At 55.4% G+C, this 18,902-nt stretch overlaps 9 protein-coding genes across 9 annotated transcripts; 3 read left to right on the top strand and 6 right to left on the bottom strand.

The window, feature by feature from the left end:
* Window positions 1–9: 9 nt before the first annotated feature.
* Window positions 10–4,370, top strand: BDY17DRAFT_291072 (armadillo-type protein). The gene has a single exon (XM_033732606.1). The coding sequence runs from the start codon at window positions 222–224 to the stop codon at window positions 4,182–4,184; it is 3,963 nt and encodes a 1,320-aa protein (XP_033592778.1). The 5' UTR covers window positions 10–221; the 3' UTR covers window positions 4,185–4,370.
* A 77-nt stretch (window positions 4,371–4,447) lies between these two features.
* BDY17DRAFT_246063 (chaperonin 10-like protein) lies at window positions 4,448–5,587 on the bottom strand (the record flags this gene model as incomplete). The annotated part of the gene is made up of 1 exon (XM_033730690.1): window positions 4,448–5,587. One exon carries the CDS (start codon window positions 5,585–5,587, stop codon window positions 4,448–4,450), a length of 1,140 nt encoding a protein of 379 aa, XP_033592777.1.
* Window positions 5,588–6,502: 915 nt separating this feature from the next.
* BDY17DRAFT_315126 (tyrosine protein phosphatase 3) lies at window positions 6,503–7,107 on the top strand (the record flags this gene model as incomplete). The annotated part of the gene is made up of 2 exons (XM_033735883.1): window positions 6,503–6,906; window positions 6,966–7,107. The coding sequence occupies 2 exons, from the start codon at window positions 6,503–6,505 to the stop codon at window positions 7,105–7,107; spliced, it is 546 nt and encodes a 181-aa protein (XP_033592776.1).
* A 285-nt stretch (window positions 7,108–7,392) lies between these two features.
* Window positions 7,393–8,419, bottom strand: BDY17DRAFT_245729 (mitochondrial carrier domain-containing protein; the record flags this gene model as incomplete). Its single annotated transcript, XM_033730657.1, has 3 exons — window positions 7,393–7,456; window positions 7,510–8,321; window positions 8,381–8,419. The coding sequence occupies 3 exons, from the start codon at window positions 8,417–8,419 to the stop codon at window positions 7,393–7,395; spliced, it is 915 nt and encodes a 304-aa protein (XP_033592775.1).
* A 401-nt stretch (window positions 8,420–8,820) lies between these two features.
* Window positions 8,821–10,859, bottom strand: BDY17DRAFT_321021 (uncharacterized protein; the record flags this gene model as incomplete). Its single annotated transcript, XM_033736543.1, has 3 exons — window positions 8,821–10,173; window positions 10,230–10,275; window positions 10,330–10,859. 3 exons carry the CDS (start codon window positions 10,857–10,859, stop codon window positions 8,821–8,823), a joined length of 1,929 nt encoding a protein of 642 aa, XP_033592774.1.
* A 173-nt stretch (window positions 10,860–11,032) lies between these two features.
* Window positions 11,033–12,811, top strand: BDY17DRAFT_331646 (CoA-transferase family III domain-containing protein; the record flags this gene model as incomplete). The annotated part of the gene is made up of 6 exons (XM_033737889.1): window positions 11,033–11,320; window positions 11,377–11,624; window positions 11,679–11,776; window positions 11,832–11,885; window positions 12,004–12,618; window positions 12,669–12,811. Exons 1-6 carry the CDS (start codon window positions 11,126–11,128, stop codon window positions 12,809–12,811), a joined length of 1,353 nt encoding a protein of 450 aa, XP_033592773.1. The 5' UTR covers window positions 11,033–11,125.
* A 70-nt stretch (window positions 12,812–12,881) lies between these two features.
* BDY17DRAFT_246709 (uncharacterized protein) lies at window positions 12,882–13,827 on the bottom strand (the record flags this gene model as incomplete). The annotated part of the gene is made up of 2 exons (XM_033730751.1): window positions 12,882–13,699; window positions 13,755–13,827. 2 exons carry the CDS (start codon window positions 13,825–13,827, stop codon window positions 12,882–12,884), a joined length of 891 nt encoding a protein of 296 aa, XP_033592772.1.
* A 66-nt stretch (window positions 13,828–13,893) lies between these two features.
* Window positions 13,894–14,796, bottom strand: BDY17DRAFT_291060 (uncharacterized protein). Its single transcript, XM_033732605.1, has 4 exons — window positions 14,683–14,796; window positions 14,547–14,607; window positions 14,362–14,491; window positions 13,894–14,303 (listed from the first exon to the last, which is right to left on the bottom strand). Exons 1-4 carry the CDS (start codon window positions 14,728–14,730, stop codon window positions 14,198–14,200), a joined length of 345 nt encoding a protein of 114 aa, XP_033592771.1. The 5' UTR covers window positions 14,731–14,796; the 3' UTR covers window positions 13,894–14,197.
* Window positions 14,797–15,065: 269 nt separating this feature from the next.
* BDY17DRAFT_239035 (uncharacterized protein) lies at window positions 15,066–18,506 on the bottom strand (the record flags this gene model as incomplete). Its single annotated transcript, XM_033730337.1, has 8 exons — window positions 15,066–15,891; window positions 15,957–16,088; window positions 16,159–16,439; window positions 16,494–16,596; window positions 16,668–17,615; window positions 17,715–17,957; window positions 18,012–18,291; window positions 18,356–18,506. Coding segments are annotated over 8 exons (2,964 nt in total), but the record flags the coding sequence as incomplete, so codon positions are not given.
* Between the last annotated feature and the right edge of the window lie 396 nt (window positions 18,507–18,902).

Here is an 18,902-nt window from a genome sequence, read left to right as displayed (position 1 = left end):
TCATCAGTCAATTCCACCCGTGCTTGCCTTGCTAAGGCGACCGTCCAATTGAACCTCTCCGCCCCAGGCTTCTTCTGCCTTGCTCAAATCTCATCACACTACTCCCCTCTCGCCACCACACAAACAACTCATTGTGCTGGCGACAACCCCTCCCTCCCGCCGCAAACGGCCTCCAACGCCGCCCTACACTACCATCTCCACCCATCCCACCACTGCCCAACATGTCGCAGTCCGCAGTCCCCGCCAACCCCTCCAGCCATAATGTGGCCTCGCTGTTGCCGAAGCTGCAGGACGCCGACAGCGATATTCGATACATGACGCTCAACGACTTGCACGCCATGCTCGCCATTGGTTCCCCCACCTTCATGTCTCACGACTACACCACCTGCGCCAAGGTCGTCGACGGCCTGCTCCACACCCTCGCCGACACTCACGGCGATGTGCAGAACATGGCCATCAAATGCTTGGGCCCTTTTGTCAACAAGGCCCCCGAAAGCATCCTCTGTCCCACGATCGAAAAGGTCAGCAATATCAGAGTCGAAGGCAATCTGGACAACAGCATACCGGCGTTGGGCGTGAGAGCAATCGTGGTGGCTCTGCCACAGCCTGTCCCGGGAGTGCAGCGGAGCCAAAAAGTCAACGAAGCATACTCGGCGGTTAGCAAAGCTCTCATTCCCCGCTTGGTCGGGAAAATCATCGTACCCCTCAGTTCGGGCAAACAAATGCCTGCTCCGCCAAAAGGCATGTTGCAGGAAGATCTCGAGACCGGAAACGACAGTAGCAGCTTGGACCTCCTCACAGAAGTTGCTCGCTGCTTCGGCCCGATGTTACAGGATGTGGAGGTCCAGGCACTCGAACAAATCACGATGGAGGTGCTGGAGAGCGACAAGTGTGGAAGCGTGATGAAGAAGAAGGCTGTGGCAGCATTGTCCGCACTTTCGCCGTACTTCAACGACGAACTGCTCGCCCATCATGTCACCATGACCATCGAGAAGTTGAGATCGCCTCACCTCACAGCACAACAGAGAAAGCTGTACATCACAGTCTACGGATCTCTGGCCAAGAGCATACCTCAAAAGTTTGGCCCATACCTCAAGACCCTGGCGCCCTTCGTTCTCGCTCCGCTCAGTGAGAGCGAACTTGCACAGCAACAGGAGGCCGAAATCGAAGCAGACGGTGAGCGCGACGTACAGTTAGAAGAAGTCAGAGAAGCAGCTTTGATCGCAGTCGAAAGCTTCCTGGATTCGTGCGCGCCCGACATGAAGATGCATGCACATGACGTTCTATCATGCGCTACGCGCTTCCTGAAATACGAGCCCAACATCGCGGAGGATGAGGACGAAGATATGGCGGAGGAGCAAGAAGACGACGAATTCGACTTTGACGAAGACTTTGAAGAGGAGACCGGGTTCGAGGACGAGGACGATGTGAGCTGGAAAGTGCGGCGATGTTCGGCGAGGGTGATACACGCACTCATCCAAACGCTTGATCCAAACGATCCCGCGCTGTTCGATTTGATCGCACCGGCCCTCCTGTCACGATTCAAGGAGAAAGAAGAAAGCGTGCGCACCGAGGTCATTGCCACACTTGCGTTCCTTGTTACCAAGGTGGGCTCTACGACTACAAACACCGGCACAGAAGAGCATCATGAGCCATTGCCCCCGAGCCGGAAGAGAAGACGAGGGCTTAGTGAGTCTCTGGACATCGATGCCGGCGGTCAACAGGCAATGAATGGCTATGCCTCTCCCGCCACTCCACCACCCGTGGATTCGGCGACTCAGGGATTGGCAAAGATCAACCCCGAAGTTGTCAAAGGAGCGGCCAAGCTTCTGAAATCCAGTACCGTTGCCACCAAGCAAGTCGTCCTCTTCCTGCTCAAGGACATGGTGTCTGCACAGCGTGGCGGACTCTCCGGCCGTGCTGATTTCGTGATCGAACCGGTCGTCGATACTTTGACCAGTACAAACACCAGCGTATCGAATCTCGCCAACAACAACCTCCGCATTGAAGCGCTCGCATTGCTGGGAGTCATTGCCGAGACCCACGCCAGCACCGTACTACAACCTCACCTCGCGAAGATTGTGCCAGCACTCGTATCGTCGGCCAAGGACCGCTATGCGAAAGTGTCGGGACAGGCGTTTGCGACCATAGAATGCTTCGTAAAAGCATTGACCCCGCCTCGATCTGCAGCGAGCAAGAAGGAGAATGCCGAGCATGTCGCCAAGATCTATGGTGTGGTTACGGAGAGGATCTCGGCCAACGACACCGACACGGAGGTCCGGCAGAAAGCTGTGCGGACATTGGGACAGCTCATCGGTCGCACGGCCGGGCCTACGGGCGAGAAACTGCTCAGCAAGGATGATCGCTACGAAGGCCAGCAGGTTATTGCTGATCGTCTTCGCAACGAGCTCACACGCCTCCCATGCGTCCGTGCTGTCGAGGCAATTGCATGCTACTCACAGCGCAAGGCAGACTACAAGCCCGATTTCGTGGGCAACGTCGCGCTGGAGCTGGGCGCCCAGTTGCGCAAAGTGAGCCGGAGTCTGCGCGGCGCTAGCTTGTCCGCGCTGAGGGCGCTCACCGTCAACCAGGCATCTAGGGAGTGCATGGACGATACAGTGGTGGCTCAGCTCGTTGAAATGCTTGTTCCGCTCCTGAGAACGGACGACCTCCACATGATGAGCCCAGCCTTGACGGTGCTGGCAGCATTCGCCAAGGAGCGGCCGCAGTTGGTCGCCACTCCGCAGGTCATCGAGGGTATCTGCAGTATCGTCACCAGTAGCATCTCTGGCGTTGCGCTGGACGCGCTGATCCATCTGGTTGAAGCAATCGGCAATGCTGGGACGGGCGCGGGGCTGATGCAGGCATTGTTGAACGTGGGCGTTCATGGCGATACCGATGTTACCGGACAGGTCATCGGCACGCTCCTCGTATCTGGTGGCCAAAATGTGGGCGTCACCCTTGATGCTTTCATCAAAGAGCTGCAAAGCCAATCTGAAGAGGCGAAGAAATGTCTTGCTCTGTCCGTACTGGGTGAGGCTGGTCTCCGCACGGGCACCAACTGCCCGTTGACTCCGGAGAGCTTCACTCCTTACTTCAACGACCGCTCGGAAAAGGTGCAACTAGCAGCTGCCGTAGCGCTTGGCCGCGCGGGTGCTGGCGACGTCAAGCGCTATTTGCCCAAGATCCTGGAAACCATGGGTCAAGGCAAGCAATATTTGCTTCTGCACTCTGTCAAAGAGCTTTTGCAACACAACAGTGCCGAAGACGATATCAAGCCCTACACCGCCACGCTTTGGAACAACATCATCTCATCCGGCCAGGCAGAGGACAACAAGGTTGTGGGTGCGGAGTGTATCGGCCGCCTAGCGACCATCGATGCCGAAGCCTACCTTCCACAGCTTCAGGCATTCCTGAAGAACTCCAATCCGGCCATCAGGGGCATGGTGATTTCGGCTCTTCGCTACGTCTTCTCCGACACCGACTCGTCCTACAACGCGAGCCTCAACCCTTACATCATTCCCATGTTGGAGACGATGATGGCCGACGAAGATCTCGAGAATAAGCGTCTCAGTCTCTCGACGTTCAACAGCGCGTTGCACAACAAGCCGGATCTCGTACTGCCCCACTTGTCCTCCCTCCTGTCCTACGCAATGCAGGCAACCGTTCCCCGGCCGGAGCTCATTCGCGAGGTCTCGATGGGTCCGTTCAAGCACAAGGTCGATGATGGTCTGGAGATCCGGAAGAGTGCCTACGAGACGATGTACGCCCTGCTCGACTCTCCCGCATCGAGGCAGAGGCTCGACATGGTCGCGTACTACGACAGAATCTCCGATGGTATCACCGATGAGCATGAGATCAAGATGCTCTGCTGCCTCGTCCTCTCGAAGCTCCTCATCATTGCCCCAGCAGAGTCCGGCCGCCACCTCGATCGCCTGGCCACTCAGTTCCGTGCTGTGCTGTCAATCAAGCCAAAGGAGAATGCCGTCAAGCAGGAGCTCGAAAAGTTTGCCGAAGTCAACAAGGCCATCATCAAGGTGTCGCTGGCCTTCAACAAGGCGATTTCGACCAACGAGATTGCGGGCGGCGGCGGCAAGACGTGGAAAGACTACTTTGAGTGGATGAAGAAGGATCATCCGGTTCTGGTGAAACAAGCTCAGGAGGATGAAGCTCGAGACCGCTAGGCGCCATCTCCAGTTGATACTTTCGATCGAGATGGTCGCGATTGTGCATCAAAATTCCTCGAGATATTACAGGGGCTGAACGGTGGCATCAAGATTGATCCGTACACAGCACTCTAGATATGGCTACAGCGTATGAGGAGGTGAGACGACCGATATGGCTACAGCGTATGAGGAGGTGAGACGACCAGACTCTCAATTGTTCTACATAGCGTAGCTGCTTCTCAATCAAACATTCATCATTCGATATCCCTTGCGTCCCTAAATCACGACCAACACATGATGGGCTTGATGGTGGTGCCGTCGTGCATCTCCTTCAGCCCTTGCTCAAAATCCTCCGCCTTGATGAACTTCATCAGCTTGTCCACAGGGAACTTGCCTTCCTTGTACCACTTGATCATCTTCGGCACGAACTCTGGCGGGTACGCATGGCCCTCGATGGCGCCAAAGATTTGCTTGCCCTCTAGCATGAATTGGACGAGGTTGAGTTCGAGGCTGAAGTCGAATGGCGCCGAGCCGACCTGGACATATTTGCCTCGATTGCGAACGGAGGCGAAGCCGGCCTTGATCAAGGGGGGTGCGCCGCTGGTGTCGATACAGATGGAAGGTCCTTCGCCGTCGCAAACCTCCTTGAGCGCCTCGGCGAGGTCCTTGCCTTCGGGCAGCTCCGCGCCATTGATCACATCCGTGGCGCCGAGCTGCTTTGCGAACTCCAAGCGGCTCTTGATCCTGTCGAGGCCGACAATCTTGCGGCATCCGGCAATCTTGGCGCCCATGATGGCACTCAGCCCGACGCCGCCCAGGCCCATTACCAAAACCACATCCTCGGGGCCAGCCTCGGCGGCGTTGATGACGGTTCCACTGCCAGTCTGGATGCCACAGCCCAATGGCGCGAACAGTTGAAGCTCCTTCTTGTCGGCGACGAGGCCCTTGGCATTGACGACGGAGCATTCCTTCACGACCGAGAGACTGGCGAAGGAGGACTGGCCGAAGAACTGCCCGCTGATGTCCTTGTCGCCGACTTTGAAGACGTTGTAAGGGCCGCCGAAGTTGTCTTCGGTGAATTTGTTACAGTGAGACACACGGCCGGCCTTGCAAATCTCGCACTTGTTGCAGAAGGCGAAGGAGAGCAGGACGGGGTCGCCCACGGCCGCAACCGTCACGCCTGGGCCGACCTCCTTGACGTAGCCGGAGCCTTCGTGGCCGAGGATGCGAGGGTAGAATGCAATCGGCGTGGCACCGCCGGGGGTGCCACCTATGAGAGCATCGGTGTGACAGATGCCGCTGGCCGCCATTTCCACCAGCAACTCGCCCTCACCCGGCCCTCGCACAGTGACGTCTTCCAGTTTCCATCCGCCATTGTCATGGGTATCGTAACAGACGATGGCTCTGGCGGGGTGCGACATGGCTGAAAGGTGCTTGGACTGTTTGAAGACTGACAAGAGCGAGGTGTGCTTGTTGCAAATGCTGGCTACTTATACGATCCGAGTGATTGCAACCACAATGGGGGAGTATAAAACAAATCAAAAGGCGTGTGTGTGGCCTTGGTAGGAGGGTGTGGTGCTTCAGCCGACCAAGCTACCGAACGCCTCACGAGGCCCGGGTAATGCACCCCTCATGAAGCTCTGGTCAACTAGTAGCATGGCGCAGACTAGCAAGATTGGACGAGACCGCGGAGGTCAAGAAGGCGATATGTCTGCCCCATATCCCCGTGGGGCCCCGGGGCAGGCAAATAGCCGGTGCTACGAGTGGGCGGGCAGAGGTGGGAGAAAGGGTGGGAGAAGGGAGAGCTTTTCTACTCCCCAATCAACCTGGTCACCGTGATGGATGGCGAGAGTCGACGGAGGAAGTGGGCGTGATCGTATGGATCCAGACTTCCGATCAGATCCACTTCAACCTGGGAAGCTGGCTTCGGGACGGTGATGCTGTACACCGTTGCCCTCGACTAGCACCTCAAGGAAGCAACCCACGGCGCCCACGATGGTCTCTGTCACGGGACGTACGTGTCGGGAGTCCACATCTCTACACAATTGGATCGATCTCCAACCTTGCAGCCACCTTCGAGTCCGTGAGGCCGGCTATGTTCCCGATGATTCGAGGTGCGTGGTCTGGACGCGCCTGAGCCGAGGTCCAACCGAAAGGAGCGCGCCACACCAGACCACGCTACAGTCTCCAAACGACAACCTTGTCATCCACGCTGCTTCGATGGGAGTATGCCGAGCTGCCATCAGGATGCACCTTACTTGACCGTCGCGGACTAGCTTGTGGGTGATGAGAACATTCGCGCCACCAAGTCCCCTCCCCCGTCGCTATCGATCACCATGGGCTGGCTCGATCAGGTTCCTCGCGCGGGCAAGTTGTACATAGGCGGCTTGCACGCTCTCTACCAAAGGCCGGATCTTTTCAAGGAAGCCGGCATCACGCACATTGTCTCCGTCATCGACTTCAACATCTACGAAGCGGGAGCCTTCAAGCAGTACGAGCGCCTGCACATCCGGCTCGACGATCACCCCAACGAAAACCTCCTCGAGTACTTCAATGAGACGTCCCAGTACATCGACGATGCGCTGAGCGGCGGCGGCGGAGTCTTTGTCCACTGTGCCATGGGGAAGTCAAGGTCTGCTGCTGTGTGTTGTGCATATTTGATGAAGAAGTATGCTGTTTCGCCAGACCAGGCACTGAGCCAAATATGCGAAGGCCGTCCCGTTTGTTCTCCAAACGTTGGGTGAGTCTACGAAAGAGTTCAATCCCGTCCTCGACGCAACGACGCTAATATCACGACAGATTCATGGAGCAGCTTGGTATCTATGATAAGATGAATCGAGCAAGTACGGCGGAGGAATCCGAACATATCTATCAGACTTGGCTCAAGGACCGCTTCACTGGTGACGTTGGGCATTGGGAGAGACGATTATCTAAATTATGATAGATGATAGAATTATATAGAGTACTACTACATGCTGTCCATGCGGTGATCCCCTCTCGTACACATGCGTCGCTGTCGTGTCATGGCCTCAGGTGTTGTGCGAGATCCTTGTCGTCCACACTGAGGTGTCACTGATAACCCGTTCCAACCGGTCGGATCGTCGGCATGGGACAGCTAAGGGAGTGATGGTGGTACGCTGATAGCAGAGTGCAAACCACCTGGACGTTCAGTCGCCCGGCAGCACGAATCTTTCATGGTGAAATCCATTTCCCCTGGTCCAGACATCTACTGCTCCTGCGCCTTCTTCACCATAGCGTGAAGGTTGTCGGCAACAATCAAAGTGATGATTCTGTGCGAATTGGTCAGCGGGAACCATGAAATGCCTTCGAAGGGTAGCCATACGAATGCGGCGCAATTCGAACAAAATAAGTGCCGAAGCCACGGTAGAAGCGCAGCGGTCCCTCGTTCTTGAGAACCTTTGTGGCACAATCCAGCATGCCCTTATACTCGGGCGGGCCTCCTGCCACCTTCGACCCGCGCTGTAACCGGGTTTTGATAAAATCAAAAGGCAAGCTGAAGACGGCGGCGAAGAAGCCTGCGATGCCGGATGCTAAGATTGTCTGATTTTGGAACGAGAGATTCGTGCGTTTCTTCAGCTGACTCTTGGACTCGGAGAAGAAGGCGAGTTGGCCAAAGTTGGTCGACATGGCGCGGATAATGGTGGGATATGAGCCGCTATACAGCCCTCGCAGTCCTTCCCCCCGTGCGACTCGGATCAAAGCGTCGAAGACGGAGCGGTAGTTTGCTCGCTCTGCTTTTGGCTTCATGCCATCGGATTGCATACGCACCAGAGCCACCTCGGCCGGATTCGCCAGGCCAGCAGCCAGTCCGCCGGCCGACAGTGACGCCAGAGCTCGTTCCCGGAACCCTACTGCCTTGCCCTGGTCGCGCGCTCGCGTTTCGAAGAAGGTGAGGAAGCGGTCGAAGAAGCCAAGTCGCATGGTGGCATACGTGAGTTGTCGGAACATGCCAGCAGACCAACCGGCCCAGAGGTCGGAAAACTTCCCATCTGCCACGATTGCGCGTGCCACGGCAATTGGAGATGTGGATGGCCCGCCCTTCGTCCCTTCGCCCGCCAGCTGGATTCGGACCTTGACGACATCGACGGGTTGAATGCAAGTCGTTGCGATACAGCCTGAGCCGCCTCCGATGATCTGAATGCGAGCATTAGCCCCAGGGGTTCGCGAACAGCACGGTACAAAGTCACACTGACAAAAGGCAACAGGTTCTTGACCACGGGCGAATGGAGCATGCCCGTCCGGGGAGGCTCTGTTTTACTCATATTGCGGATACTGGGGAGATGGATGACAATGATTGTATGAAAGAGATGTCGGCCATGCGTTCGGTCATGCATGGACACAACCACGGTAACCCATTGGCCACTCTCGCCCCTCCAACCTCGGGCTTTGACTTCCGCAAAGAGGGGCGGAGGGCGAGGCACGAGCCTTGCTTAGTCACCGCAATGTCGATACCATTTGTGAAGACACCGAAACGAACAGGTGAACGACCCAACGCAGTCGAATGCATTGGATTGATTATCTGACTAGATTACAAGCTACAATTGGTGCCACGTCGCGAAATCAGCCCCGACGACGCTTGACTCACTAGACTGTTCGACACAAGTCCCTGGCCAATCCGCGATCGCCGGCGCAGCTACGCAGACGAGGAATTGGAAACGAGCGGTCGAGCGCCCCAAAAGCCCGCCCAGTCGACATCCTTAATCTTCTTGCGGAACTGTGACATCCCATGCTCGCCCTCTGACCCCGGTTCGATCATGCTCGCAAAGACGTGCTTGACGTACTTGGTCTGCTCCTCGCCGCCCGGATCCGTCCACCCAATCCGCACAAGCTCCTTGATTGCCGCAGCGGACCGCGGTGCACAGTTGCGCAGGCGGAATAGGTAATCCGTGACGAGGTCGTCTAGTGCCTCATGTGAAGCAGCGATGCCTTGCACGATGCCAAGCTTGTCCAACTCTGCCGGCGAAACCTCTCTTCCCGTGAGCATTGCCTCACGAGCCAGCGAAATGCCCCATTCCCGAATCATATGCCGCGAGATCGTTGCCGGACTCATACCCAGCTTGATCTCGGACATGGTGAAACGAGCGTTGGGCGAGACCAGCCGGATGTCGCAGGCAAACGTCAAGCCGACTCCCCCTCCAAAACAAGGCCCTTGTACTTTGGCAATGGTGGTCTGAGGTGCATTCATGACTGCGAGGAACAAGTTTTCAATCTTGCGGTAATACGCTTCCTTGACGGCCCGGTCGTTGTTGGAAGTGCTGCCAGATGCGCTGAGATCCATGCCCGTGCAAAAGTACTTTCCTTCAGCATCCAGGACAATCTGAAAGACCGTTTGGTCTTTGGCAAGATCGTGGAAGAGCTTGGTGATGCCTTCCACCATCGTATCCGTCATGGCATTCCCATTGCGCGGGCGTGTCAGCGTAATCTTAACCACCGGACCGGATCGTGACACTCGGTGTTCCCCGTCGTCCGATATCTGCTCCCATTTCAGTTCGGGCTTGGTCGTGGTTGCCGCGGAGGTCGAAGTAGCAGGTGTTGCGACTGCCTTTGACTGCCCCTTGGCAAAGATGGCCGCACCGGCTCTGCTGCCATTCTTCATGTTCACCGTCCGCGAGATCCAGTCGCCAATCCCGGAAAGTTGCTCGAGGTCGATTCCGGTAGAGACGCCCGCGTCGTGGAACATGTATACCACGTCCTCAGTGGCAACATTACCAGTGGCGCCTTTGGCGTATGGACATCCGCCGAGCCCAGCGACACTACTGTCGAAAGCTCTTAGCCCCATCTCATACGACTTGGAGATGTTGGCAACGGCTTGTCCGTAGGTATCGTGATAGTGACCCGCGAGTTTTTCCGCGGGGATCTCAGACAGCAACACACGCAGGAGCTTCTCCGTCGCTGCAGGCGTGCCAACACCAATCGTATCTCCAAGGCCAACTTCGAAGCACCCCATTTCCAAGAAGCGTTTTGCAACCTGGAGGACCTTGGCAGGCTGTATGCGCAAGTCAGCGAACGTATTAAAGCCAGGTAGGACGTTGCGTTACTCACATCTGTCGGTCCATCATAAGGGCAAGCGAAGATACAAGAAATGACACTACATTGAGAGGTCAGTGTGACGGTCCTTCACGGAAGCAAAACGCTGCCTTACCCTCGTGCTCGAACGCCCTGGCTAATGGCCGCCTTGACTACCGCTTCAGCTCGATTCAGGGCCTCTTCGACCGAGCAATTCGTGTTCTTCCAGCTAAAGCCCTCCGAAGCAGATGCAAACACCACAGCTTCCCTCGCGCCGCTCTGCACCGATCGCTCAAAGCCTTTCATATTTGGCGTCAAAACCGGCACACGAATCCCCTTCTCTTCCATCAACGGGAGAATCGCCTTCATCACCTCCGGGCTGTCCGCGAGCTGGGGAATCCATTTCGGCGAAACAAAGGAAGCGGCCTCGATCGCCTGACACCCGGCCGCGGCCAATCGTTTGATCAAGTCGATTTTGATGGATGTGTCCACGTGCTGTTTGATATTCTGAAGGCCATCGCGTGGGCCGACTTCCAGGATACAGACGTCGGGCTTTGCTTGGGTGGAGCGGTGGCGCACGAAGGATGCTCTGTGAGCTAGAGCAGCGTTTAAGACGTACGCCCGCCCCAGGTGGGCGTTAGCGGCTCTCGTTGCTGTCAATGCCATGCAGCGTGACGCGTTGGACCGGCAAAGTCGGCGTCCACTACCAAAGTCTGCGTGGGAGATGCAGGTGCTGATGACGGTATAAAGACGCCTGTGCCAACCCCTCACTTCATGTCGACATCTTTTCGCAGGTCTTGAGAGAGTCGGCTGGGCTTTTTGACGGAGTGCGGGGTGTCTTCGACCACGATATGAAACCCGAACCGATGACCGAGGCTGTGTCGAGGTACTTAAAAGCAGCGACGATCCGCGGCGATTAACAGCCACGAACAATGCAGTCAATTCAGTCTGCGGCGAGTCGGTCGCTCCTTGCTAGGCCGCAAGGACTGCCGTGTATTTTATCCAGACGGAATGGCACAAGATGGCGATTGTCGAGACCTAAAGCATCCCAGAAATCCTATTCATCACCCTCGGCCGCGGCTGCCTTATCCGGGATCCGTGTATTGGACCTGTCACGAGTTCTCGCGGTGAGGCATCAGTCGAGGCCCAATGGAATAATGGCTGTTAATGACTCTTTGGTTAGGGCCCGTACTGTGCCCAGATTCTGGCCGACTATGGGGCCGACGTGATTAAAATTGAAGATCCGGAACGAGGGGATGATACTCGATACATCCGACTTGCCAACGAAGAGGCGGCGTGGAAGCCCAATATTGGGCCCATGTCCGTCTACTTCGCCGTTTGCAATCGGAACAAACGATCCGTTCGCTTGAACTTGAAGCATGCTCGCGGAAAGGAGATCTTCCTGGACATGGTCAAGGATGCAGATATCCTGTGAGCATGATATTCAGTCGCTGCAGCCGTACCTCTCCCACTGATGCTCTGTAGTATTGAAAACTTCAAACGAGGATCGATGGAGAAGCTTGGGCTTGGGTTCGATGTGTTGAGCGAGATCAACCCGAGACTGATCTTCGCAAGCGTTTCCGGTAGGTGTATCTTGACTAGATTCTGCGCGCAAGCTTTTGATGCGTGATTCGACAGGTTATGGCCCTGACGGCCCGTATGCGCAGCGCGCTGGGTACGACATGATCACAGGTGCAGGGTGGGTGGTGATTGTGCGAATCTCATCTGAGTCCTCACGCTGACGCCTTATCATAGTGAGCACATGCATTCCATATGGTCTTGACACAGGAACGAGTCTAAGCCCTCCCAGAAGCGGGACTTCTTCACCTTCAGGGTGAGCGTGACCGCGCTCCAGTGAAGGCTGGCATAGCCATCACCGATCTCACTACCGGTCTTTACATGCACGGCGCCATACTGGCAGCCTTGCAAGCCCGTCACCATACTGGTCGAGGGCAAAAGCTCGACGGCTCGCTGTTCGAAACGCAGATTGCTCTACTAACCCAGAGTGCCATGGCCTGGTTAAATCTCGGTCAAGAAGCGCAGAGGTGGGGTTCCCAGCACTCCAGCGTTGTTCCGTACGATGCCTTTAAGACAAAGGACATCTATCTCGTCTGTGGGGCGGTCAACGACGTGCAGTTCAAAAAGTTCTGCACGATCCTCGGTCAGCCCGAACTGGCAAGTGATGAGCGATTCAAGAACAATTATTCCCGCGTGATGAACCGAGACGAGCTCAACAAGATATTGAAAGGACTTTTCCTTCTCAAGACTACGGATGAGTGGCTCGAAGCCTTCGATGGAAGCGGGCTACCGTATGGAGCGATCAACACAATGGAGAGAGTCTTCAAGCACCCGCAGACGGCAGCACGAGACATGGTCGTGGAAATGCCGTTCGAGCCTGCGACGTCGGGGAAATTCTCATTGCTCGGCATGTACAGCAGTCATTTCGTATCGAGGCAGCGACTAACATCAGGTTAGGACCAGCGGTGAAGTTCAGCGACACGGAACCTACCATTCGGCGGCCTCCGCCGCTCCATGGCCAGCATACTGACGAAGTGTTGGCGGACTTCGGCGTTGGTGACGCTGAAATCAATAAACTTCGACAGGAAGGTGTGATATAGAGCCGTCTGTAACGTTTGGTGCACTCATCTAGCGTGTTTCAGTCGTGTGGCATGCAGAGCTGGTTTGCAATTACTCCCGCATCAGCTCCTTCACCGCTTTCGCGGCCAACCTCTTTCGCTCCGATTCTGGGAGACCGGCGCTCTGCTCCTTGACTGCCAGGAGCCTTCCCATGAGTCTGTCCAGATCGTCAACCTGACCTGCCTGCTCGTTTAAGGACATGAAGTCATCAGGTTCCGCATCGTGATCGTGATCAGCCAATGCCGCTTTCATCCCGAACAGTTCCGCCGTCATCTCTGCTTCATCTCGTGCAAAGCCAGTGGAATGCTCGTCATCATCGAGGCCATGGATGTCAAGGTCGGCCTCGTCTTCCTCCCCATCAGCGGCAGTGGATTCCCATTCATTCGCCTCCAACGCCTCCTTCAAGCGGGCAAAACCAGTCTCTTCGCGAAACTCGTTCGCTCCTTCTCTCGCGTAGTCAATAAACTCGAATCCATGCTCCAGACAAACGTCTTCCCATTCCCCATGATCGATGTCTTGAGAAGTGGCGATATGGCTCCGAGGGACCGCCACGGCCAACATGACCGCATTCGCAGCATAGCCGACGTGCTCCTCCAAGACGTCTTGGATGGCAGCCAGAATCGCTTTGACATTGGTGATGGTATTGCTGTCAGACGACCGCTCGAAGCAATATACCCAAGCTCCGATCGCCTCGACGACTTCTTTGGCTTCCGGTCTTCGAAATTCGGTCTTCCATTCTTCGGCACTGCGGACTTCATCCATCCATATCGGCACTTTGGCGGTGTAGTAGGCGGTTTCGATGTCCCATTCGTGAGTCAATCCAGCTGTACTGCCGTCCTCATTAAGCGAAGGCGCAGTGCCGGTCAGATCTGGAGGTGCTGTTTAGAAGCGAGCAAAGAGTGCAGCGCCGTCGGGCCATCTCACCCTGCACCACTCTCAATGCACCAGATTGCGCGCTGCCAATAATCAGGATTCGACGAGAGTTCCGGATTTCCATTGCGACGAATGCACTAAGGACGTATTCCACATCTTGTACGTTTGAGAAGAAGGTCACGAGTGGTGGGAAGTACGGAAAGTGGGAGAGCAAGGCACCTTTCACGTGCTTTGAACTAAATTGGTCGGGTTGCTGCCTGAGGCGTCTATCGCAATTCCACCTTGGCCTTTGCGCTGCACCACAGACACGATGCCATCGCGACTTCGGGTTGGTTGTGCAGTCTCCTCACTTCTCTCGCCAGTCTTCTCACCTCCGAGAACCTGGATCTGGCAGGCCAGACGTGGCGTTTCCTCGTTCCACTGCTACATTGCTGCTTCTCCGAGAATCCGTATACAGCATTCCTTCCTGGGTTCATTGAGATGTCATCGCGCGCTCATCCCCTCCTTGTCTGGCCACGTGCCCGGTTCACCGTAGCTCTTCCTCTCGCCAACCCAATACCTCGGCCTCGAAGGTTTCGTGAACGGAACATGGGCGCATTCCTGTCGAATTCAATTAGCTGGGATTAACATGCCCTCCTACTCCATTCCGGGCACTCACCTGAGCATGTCGGGGACGATGAAGAGGCGCACATGCGAACCGCGAATGTACACACGATCGAGATGGGTGACTCGGCCGTCGCGTTGGGTGACGTTGATGTTCTCCAGTTGGCAGTTCATGTTGTCTTCGGCTGCGCGCGAGGTTAGCAATGCCACGCGTCATGCTTGTCGTCCACCTTGGCCTACCTTCTACCAACTTTCCACGATACGTCTGTCCCGAGGAGATCTCAACGGTCACTTGGTGTCCCTGTCACGAAACTCGTCAGCTGCGACATCATCGTAAGCACCGGCATGCTCTGCGGATGCAATTCGGACAACTCACGGTGGCTTCGTTGAGCAGCTTGATCGGAATGCCGATTGTAGAGGTCATGATGGGCTATTGCATGCGGTCAAGCCACACGGAAGAGCTGGAAAGTTGAACAAACGTGTTGCGCGGGTGTGCTATAGAGCGAACGATGGAGACAAGGTCCAAAGTTTTTCCGACGCCAAGCCATGTCACGAATTCTGTCACAGAGGCTCACAACTTCACTCACTGCAGTGATGGATGATTGATGGGTGTATCAAGTGCTATACAGGAAAAATCTATAAAATCGTGTTGGCTTCTTGCACAGATGCCAATGCTCGTATTACTCGCCATCAGTCTTGTTTGTCCCCTCCATCGTCCTTGGCATCACCAGGCTGCAGGCGATGAATTTCTCCAATCATCGATCTGGACGCCAGGGGAGTGTCGAGATCCTGGAATGAAAAGTCCAGCTCACCCACCAGCTCCTTGACATCTTCCAAGAGATCCTTGAGATCGTCAATCATGCACGTGGAGGCAATCTGAATGACTGCAAAGCTCGCATAGCCCGGCTCGGCAATGTGTCTCACGGACAACAGTTCGGGATCCAATTGGTCCATCTTGTCGGCCAGGGTGTGCGGATCGGGCGTTTGGAGGTATGGAGGGAGTGGCTGAGCGTTGCTGAGCGACGCAGACAACAACGACAACAGAGTCGTGACGGAATGCGAGGACAGATCCGCCGATTTTGCCAGCTTTCGCAGGTTTCGAACCCATTCGTATCGAGCATGGTCCTCTCCTTCGTGAAGGTCTTGAAAGGTGGTCGAGGCAATGCTGATCAGAGACATGAAATTCAAGATGCTTTGAGCTCTTTCGGTAATCGACTGGTAGCGCTCCTTGGGGAACGAGCCGCCGACGGGAATGTCGTATTTCACAAAGGCCGTTTGAGTGCGCATGCTGGCGAGCAGAGCGTTGCATTTGGAGAGAACCTTGAGCCTCGCTTTGGCTAGCTTTTGCGCTGCGCTCCCCTTGATGCTCTCATCGAAGTACCCACCTCTTTTCAATCTGATCTTAGTGGTTTCGTTCACGGTCGAGTAGTAGTTTGCGAGTAGGTAGAGGGAGTTGGCCGTGTTCTTTCGCAGTTGCGAGTGCTCGGTTATCGGATACGGAAATACCGAGAATATCCATGCGACAAAGATCCCCGCCATGACCGTGAGCAAGCGGATTGGGGCGAGTTCGTAGACCGGGTAGTATCTGTATGCCAGATCACGCAGATGTCAGCAAGCACATCGGACAGAACGAGACTGAGTGATACGGACTCTTGCCCATTGGATTCGGCTCTCTGTATTCCGACCTTTCGCACCTGAAGCCCATAACCAAGTATCAAAGTCAACGTAATAGAGGATATCAAACCGACCGCGACGATGGCTGGGAATCGAAGCATTACAAACCTATATCCGTTCGAAGCAATCATTAGCGACAATTCAAAAGGAAGCCCGGGCCCCGGGCGCTGTAACTTACATCCCCGGCAAGTTGAAGATAAAGTACAAGACTAGAATCCCTGCCGTCTTTCCATCCACGATGTAATACGCGGCAATAGCAACTACCATAGCTGCGGCCGTCCCAAATATTCGGAGCATAAAGACCCGTAGGCTTTGACCTGCGGAAGGGACCATTGCGATGCTGGCCATGATCTGCGCCCAGAATAGTCGTTCTTTCGTGAAGAAGACTTGGGAGATGTGAAGCAGATTTATGACTGCAATGGAAAGGGTGGCTGTGGCCACTCGAAATGCAAACAAGGACTGTTCGGGTGTGTTGGATCAGTATGAATCGCAATACACTCAGACCGTACTCACTTCTGAAGAGCCGAAGATACGGGCAGATCGTCGGAACACATCGCTGCATCTTTCCCATTGGGTTTTCGGTGGCAGATGCTCGGGATCTTTCTTCCTCTTATATCTAAAAAATAGTCACATTGTAAGCATCCTGCTCGCACAAAGATCGCAATGTGATTGCGCAGCGATACGTACGCTTGGCCCAGAGAAACCTGCGCCGCCTCGGACAAGTCGTGTTCACTAGCATCCTGCCCATGCATCGCACTGAAAAGCCACTTTCGCAAGCGCTTGTAGCCTGGTAAGACGAAGCGGGTTCTGCGCAGCTTGCCAGACGCTTTGAGGTCGTCTGCATATTTGACCAGGTCGTGTGTTCTCCTGGCCAGCTTCCACAACAAGAACTCAACATACAATAGTATCGTTAGCTGCGTACGCAGCCGGACTCTTTCGGCAGATGCAGTGTCTTTCATCCAGGCAGGCAGCTCAATGATTGGCTGAGTTCGCTCTGTAAAGTAATCGTTGGGGAGTTGAATGTCGTGCAGATTACACCAGACACGGAGGGTGATCTGCTTGCTTTGGAGAAATTGATCCGCCCGACGCGAGAGATACTCTCCAAAGTTGGAGTCACCAGGTCTAGGCGTGTCTCCGCGCGACTCGTCATCGCGATCCTTGGGTGGCGTTCCTGGTTCCTTCGACAATTGCAAAGTGATTGCACAATGTAACAGGCCCGCGTCGATGACATCTGTAAGCCCTTCGAAAGGTTCTTTGAGAACCCCGATGAGCTCGTGCCACTCGTTGATGGACTCCAGTCTTCCCTGCTCCGGGTGGGCGAGGGAGTCCGAGCGGCTGGCGTGGGGGAAGCGGTTGGCACGATCCCACCCTCTTTCCTCACTGATGCGTTCGAAAATGGCAGACAAGCAGCTCAGACCCACCATTGGAATCGAAATGGCTTGCAGGAGCTTGTGCAATTGTTTGAGATCATCGGGCCCAAGCTTGCCAAACGCAACTTCGCGAACGGCAAAGGTCAGGTTGGTGGCACATTTGGCCTGGACGGCGGATACTGCCTTCATCTTGGATTGAAGTGCTTGGGCTTCAGGGCTCTGAGGAGGTCTCTCGCCCGCGGTATTCGTCCGTTGTGCTGCAAACCTGGAGATTCAATTATATCAGGCTGCAAGTCTAATCGAGAGGAAAGGAGTTTTGATGGCGGATGATGTGCGCAGCACAAATCAGCGATCCGAGACTTACATATCCGTATTTTCCAAGCTCGATAGATACGCTTGATTTGCCCCTACGGCGGCTCGCAGTTGCGTGATCAGGTTGGTCATTTCATTGAACAACAAATGTCGACTAGTCAGCGGGAAGACAAGCAACGAAACCCCGGTAGCCACGGCGAACCCAGACAGAACAGCGGATAGCAAACGCAGACACAGTGACTCGGCCTGCGCGATAGTGCTGAACTGCGGAGCATAAGTGAGCGCTACGTTTGTACTGCTCGGTGGTTAGTCTCCAGTTGGTCATCATACCTGGACTTTGGGAACTCACACAATAGCGAACTGAATGCTGGGGAGGTTGTATTGTGGGAAATGTGCACGAAACGCGCTGACGCCATAAATCTCGATGAACAGCCAGACTCCTACTACCGCGGAGGCAGAGCTGTTGTAAGTGGAAGTCTCCGCGCCTCGAGACGCCTCTCCACTGGTCCCCGGACCTCCAGTACCCGGTCCAGTATAGCCTTCAGAGCTGATCCTCGCTTGAACCGAGCAGTACGAAGCCAGGATTGCGAGTGCGGTGGCCAGGCACACCATCAGGACTTGCACCAGCACTGTGGCGAACATGTTAGCTCGTTGGATGGAGTCGTAAACTGCACTAAGAGGCTCCGAACGTACTGGTCTGAACAAACTTTGCGCGCGGCTGCGTTACCAACGAGAGCTGGGCCATGACTCCAATCAAGTATCCAAGGGTGCTATATTGGGCCGACCAGGCGTCACTCTGATAAGCCGCCAGGATGATCGTCGGGGTTAGAGCACCCTTGAACATGAGACGGGCTATCGACCACGTGATGCCAGTCTTTCCCCACCACTTCTTGCCCTCGGACAGGCCCTTTGCGCACCACGAGGGCATGGCCACAGCTCCGCCTCGATGAGACCCCTTAACCACTCCATTGCTGTCCCCTGTATCAGAGTTTCCACCGGGTGATACTGATGGTTCGGCGTCCGCCATAGTCCTCCAGCCAGCGGCGCATGTTGTTTGGAGAATTGGAAAAAGGCTCACGTTCGGGCATCGGTGCCGTCCTCAATAGCAAGGTAGCTGCTTGAGAATGGTCGTTTCCATTGGTGTTGTGCTGAAGTTCCGCGTCCACATGGCGAAAGAAATAGACAGGACCGGGAACGTCGTCCGAAACATCAGCGATGCCGACATTAAGTAAGCCATCAC

This window comes from Neohortaea acidophila (assembly GCF_010093505.1).
Source record: "Neohortaea acidophila strain CBS 113389 unplaced genomic scaffold BDY17scaffold_2, whole genome shotgun sequence".
In the NCBI taxonomy this organism is placed as follows: Eukaryota; Fungi; Ascomycota; class Dothideomycetes; order Mycosphaerellales; family Teratosphaeriaceae; genus Neohortaea; species Neohortaea acidophila.
The sequence above is the reverse complement of the archived record's forward strand: the minus strand, read 5'-3'. Positions and strand labels throughout refer to the sequence as shown.